Source organism: Sesamum indicum, linkage group LG9 (genome assembly GCF_000512975.1).
Source record: "Sesamum indicum cultivar Zhongzhi No. 13 linkage group LG9, S_indicum_v1.0, whole genome shotgun sequence".
Classification (NCBI taxonomy): Eukaryota; Viridiplantae; Streptophyta; class Magnoliopsida; order Lamiales; family Pedaliaceae; genus Sesamum; species Sesamum indicum.
In genome coordinates, this window is record NC_026153.1 from 11,252,880 (window position 1) to 11,258,817 (window position 5,938).

The following is a 5,938-nucleotide window of genomic DNA, read 5'->3' on the forward strand; positions in this document are numbered from 1 at the left end:
AACTTGCTCGAATGCCCTCCCAATATTTTATATTTATGGTATTTGATTTTGTATGATCTACTTATATATAGACATTACATGTATAAAGTACTTTTTTTAAATATACAGAAAGCATTGCTTTTACTTTTGTATCTGGTTTTGAAGCGAATTATAAGAAAAAATCAATTTACAATAAAGAATTCGAACAATAAGCTGGAGGGACAAAATCTATGGGATAATTTTAATTTGGTCCCTAAATTAATCACTAAATCAATTTTAGTAATTCGTATTCCAACCTCAACAATTTTGATCTTCATATTTTCTTGGTCAAATCAGTCCTATTTGTTAGTTGACTGTTAAAATTAATGGAAAGACTACGTATGCCATAGATATAAGAGAAATATGAATTACGGAAACTGACCAAGTGATTAATTTAGAGAACTAAAATTAAAATTATGATTTCCTCTTATTAATGACCTTGTTATTAGGCCTTTACTGGCATAGCCCACCCCCCCCCCCCCCCCAAAAAAAAAAGAAAAAAGAAAAAAGGCTTCTCCATTAGTTTAGAGATCAATTATCGCAGAGATTTTAATTATTTTAAAATTTTGCTAATCAAAATTGAAGTTGAATTATAGAGTATCAAAAATTTATTTAATGACTATTAGTTTAGAGAATAAAAATTTAAATTAGCTCGAAAAATGTTAAATATTATTCCAAACACATAAATATCAACTATTTGTATGTCCCCCCACCATTGATGTGACATTTCACTACTTATCTTGCATTTGTATTGTTATATCGTTTGGGTAAATTGCACTTTTGCAAAAATAAACATATCTTCTTGTCACCAAATTTCCACCTTTGAAATTTCCCTGGTTTCTGTCAGTCAACAGTCATCCAATCCTATCCAAACACCATACTGATTCTTATTGTATAAAAATATCAAAACAATTTTCCTATATAAATGACCAGAATATTGTACCACAAGCCTCAAATCCTTAGTACATACCCTAATCATAAAATTCCCACTTGATTCTTCATGTCACATGGCATCCATATCTAAATTCTTGACTCATCTTTACACCATCACCATACTATTTCTCTCCGCCCTCCTCCTCGAGCTAGTGATTTTGATAGGCAGCGCCGCCAAAATTGTCGCCAGACGACCGATAACCACCGAGCGATTCCTCCAACTCATCGACAAGAAAGCACCCGCCCGTCGGTACAAAACCGGGCAAGGGATTGACCCTTTGGAGTGTAGGGTTTGCTTGTCACTCTACGAAGAAGGGGATGAAGTTCGGAAACTGAAGTGCAAGCACACGTTCCACAAAGGGTGTGTCGACATGTGGCTGCAGCAGGATCTTGCGACGTGCCCATTGTGTCGGAGGGCGGTGCTGCCGGAGGAGGTGGTGGTCAAGCACCGGCTGCACCGGAACCACCACTACCAGGAGTACCGTGATATTGGGAGTGATGAGGAGCTAATGTTGTTGTTTTATGCATTAAATGGAGGTAATTTCCTAAGCAGGTTTTTGTAACAACATAACATACATGTTTTCAAGGTATATACGCGTGTTCTTCTGTGTCTATACAACAGTTGACTTTTATGGCAATATTACTCAGACATACTTTAGGTTAATTTAAGGTATATTTAGTTTTTGGACATTTATTTAAAATATGTTCAATTATTTTTTTTCAAATAATTAATAAGAACAAGGTTCTACCCTAAATCTTTTTCAGATAGTATTGGCAGCATTTGAGCTATTGGATTTTTCTTGTTGAAGATATATTTCAGGAGCTTCTTTGTCGGAATAAAATTAACTTTAATTCTTCTTGTGTTAGGGCATTAAATTTAAAGTCACTATAAAAAAATTGATCAATAGTTATGAAAAAACTCAGCATCGAACTAATTAGCAAATAAAATTTTTACTGTCAATTTATATTATTAATACAAAAAATTTACTTGTTACTAAATTTATTAACAACGAAAATTTACTCACCAACCAATTTAGCAACGAACTGTCTAAAGTGTATATACATATATATATATATATATCAAATTAGAATAATTTAGTACACATAAAAATTAGAACAATCTAAAAATATCTTTCTTAATTTTTCTCAATCTCACAAACAAAATCTAATAACATTAGTTAATCGAAGAAGAGGTGGTAAATCTGACGATCAATTAGTAGTGGTAGAGGGGGTCACTTGTTCATCGAAAAGTTCTTGGAAAAGATTTATATTTATGAATCATAAGAAGACAATTCATGGTTCATATGCATGGTAACAAAGAATCATCAAACTGATTTTATAAATTTACCTCTTAGCGAAGGGATTGTTACTTACTAATTAGTTCGACGTTAATTTTAACATCAAATTTTTACATAATTATTAAGTCATTGTATTGTAATGAGTCCCAAAACATACACAAAACATTAACATCTTTCACCAGACATCGTAAAAAATATGTTTAAGGTCGTAATATTGGGTAAAAAATTAGGATAGTTATCCAAATGGGTAGCATGAATACCACCCGAGATTTACTAAAAAAAAAATCCCAGGTAACTCTCTTTATGTTCGATTACACGAGGAGAAATAAGGTATTTTGGTTATGATTAATTAAAAGTAAGATATCGTGATATACACTACTCAATTATGGTTGTGCAATAAGGTCTACACGTTGGTTTTTCAATCGCTCTCAAAACATTAACTATAATTAAAAATTATTATATATACTTTTGGATATAGGCAGACCTATGATAGATATTGATTAATTGTGTTCGAATTTAAATTTTTATATTGATTTTATTTGATTATGATAGAAAGTAAATATGTATTGTAATTTTAGTCCGTGGTCATTTATAATGTAGGGAATAATTCATTTTCTTTGTCATTTCAGATAATATAAGAGGGGAGGAAAGAAAAAGGATAAAGTACAACTACCTCCTTGAGATTTGACATAATTACGAATTTATTGAAAAAATTATAAGTACCCACTTGAAATAAAAAAAATAATTATATAGCTCCTAGATGTGATTTGGACATTACTAGTTACCATTTCTAAAAAAAATTGAAAAATGAAAATAAACGTATTTGTGAAAATATAAAAAAATAAAAATAGGAGTGTTCCATAAAAATATTTTAGAAAATTTTAAAAAATATATAAAATTATAATTAAATTCAAAAGGGCATTTTGATGAGTTACATATTGAAATTAATTGAAAACCTTATGGAAGCTAATGAAATCCACTTATTCTATGGGCATTAAAATTAAAAAGTATTTATAATTATCAAATAATAAAAAAATATTTATATTTATAATAAAATTTTAATAAACACCGACTCTAATTACCAAAAAAGAAAAGGTGATTGCAAAAAATCTTCACCCAGCAAATTATTTCAATGTAGCTGTCGGCGGCAATGTTAAATCAACCTCCCAATTCCTACTACTCATCAATTATTATTATTAACATTAATTTTTTTTAATGTTTTTGTCGCCCCTCCTTTTTGTGATTGAAGTTGGTACCATAATGTCATTATCAAATTGCCTATGTCTGTCACTCGATTGTTTCGTTGACAATAGCCAACTTCATTTGTGTAATAACAAACATATATATCTTCATTTGTTTGAGAAAAAATATATGAATAATTTTAAATCAATCAACATACTATATTATAATATTAATACATAATATATTAATATTTTTAAATTAACATCCATTAAATTCAAAATAAACAAAGAAATAACATAATACCTAAATTCGTAGAACTCGAACTTCAACCCCACCAGACAAGGGATCATGGCTATATATATCTTGATTTGCTAGCTCTCTTATGGGACTCCTACTATAACTAATAAATAATATTCTAGTACTACAAAAATATTAAGTATTCCCTATATTATAAATGATTGTGGGTAAATAATTATAATAAATAAATACTATCTGATAAGCCCAGTCGGTTAGGATTCACTTGTCCATGAACAGTCAGGTAAAAAGCCCAAAAAAAAATTTTTATCTTTGTTAACCTGGCAGGTCCAAAAATAAGCTCGTTTCAGCAAGACGAATTAGCATACAACAAAAATGATATGTCGTATAGATTACTGACGCCTTGAGACAAATCACACATCATAGCAAAAAATCTTCAAGAAACTCCTAGGACGAATGAAGGCCTCATTTCATTCGTCCGATTGGATTAGGTATGACGGGAATTGGTGGGATGGGAAAATAAAATGATAACTAATCTTCTCATCCATTATATAGTATTTTCCATTACATATTAAATGTAAAAAGATCATTTATGTTGGAAAATTTCAGTTTCAAGTAATTGAAATAATGTTTTGAAATATTACAATTGGATTTAGAAATTGAAAGCAATTAAAGCCACGTTGGAACAAATAACATAAAGTAATAAGAAGCACTATATACGACAAGAAATTTAAACTGAAACTTAGAACGAGAACTGTATCGTAACAATTTTTAGTCCAATTGAAGTCGTTAATTTAACTGAATCGCAGAATTACTGCTTGCCTAAAAAAAAGTATATGTCCCTATCAGTAGTGCACTGGGTACAACATATTTTCTCCCAAGATAAGACGATTACAGTTTATTTTGATTTTAGCACTATACGAAAAAACACCTCGAACAAACACTCAAAAGCTTATTACCGAAACTAAGTTCAAATCTATAAAATATATTATAGAAAAACCAAGGGAGATCTTCAAGAAATAGAGAGGAATTGTACTAATTTTGTGTGTTGACAAGCATGAGGAATGGCCTTTATATTTACATGGACACACCTCACACTAATGCAGCCAATAATGGCCTACTAATTTGCCAAATAAAACAGCCATTTGGTCCAAAAAAAAAATTCTGTAGCAGCAAGGTGTGATAATGGCCATAATGAGAAAATTGATTCAATTCTTCTTCAAATTTCAATTCTGTGAGTTTCAGTTTATTTAAAAATTTAAATTCAACAATCCCCCACAAACTCATAGATTTGAGCTCAGGTTCCTGTGATTTTCTTTCAAGAATGCTATTTTTCAGTTTGAACCTCTATCTAAGTTATCTGACATCAGTTGTCACCAAATCAGATGGAACTAGGCCTTGAGCTTGAGCCTTTGAGTGTGACAATGTTTGTCAGTAACAACAAGCCACCAGCTTTGTGTTGATCTTTAGGGTTGATACTTAGGCCATGTGTTCTGATCCTGTTCATGAATGTTTTCAGGAATAACCCAATTCCTTAGTTGCGGCCAAACAACGATATTTACTAGTTGGGCGTCTCTAGGGATGCACTGCTAGCATCTTATCTTATAAGACTTGACCCTATTCAAAGATAAACTCTTACTATAATTGTAGTAGCAGCACTATCCAGAATTTCAGGGGACAGAGTTCAAATACAAAGTATCAGTCTATTTTGGTGCTCTAACATACCCTTACCACTTGTTGATACCTTATGAACCTTCTTTGTGAGATCTTCACTCAGAAGGTTAGCGTTGTCGTCCTAGATTAATCACTGATGGGCTTTCAGTCCCATCCCCAATTTGAATTTATGTACTTGTAACAGATTTAATCCTTTCATTAAAGGATTCGCCACATTGTCCTTTCTTCCCACAAAATCAATGTCAATTACTCTATCTGGTACTAATGCCCTTATAGATTTTAGTTGAACTTGGATGTGCCGTTTGGTCTTTTGATTGTATTTACAACTCCTCACCTTTGGTATTGTGGTTTGGCTATCACAATGTACAACAATCAGTGAAAGAGGCTGACTTACAATGGGAAGTTGTGATAACAACCTAAATAGCTATTTTGCCTCGGTAGCAGTATCTAACGCACATAACTCGACTTCAAATGTAAACCAGATTATCAAAGTCTGTTTTGCAGGCTTCCAGGAGATTGTGCCCACACATAAGGTAAAAACATAACCTGAACACTCATTACTCCCCGAGTTTTTGGCT

The 5,938-nt window shown here is 31.6% G+C and overlaps 1 protein-coding gene across 1 annotated transcript; it reads left to right on the top strand.

Moving 5' to 3' along the window:
• On the top strand, positions 945 to 1,615 carry LOC105171272 (E3 ubiquitin-protein ligase RNF13-like). Its single transcript, XM_020696601.1, has one exon. It carries the CDS (start codon positions 1,026 to 1,028, stop codon positions 1,512 to 1,514), a length of 489 nt encoding a protein of 162 aa, XP_020552260.1. The 5' UTR covers positions 945 to 1,025; the 3' UTR covers positions 1,515 to 1,615.

What these genes read in the sequence shown, in the direction of transcription:
- LOC105171272 (XM_020696601.1), top strand. Translation starts at nt 1,026, where the DNA reads ATGGCATCCATATCTAAATTCTTGACTCATCTTTACACCATCACCATA.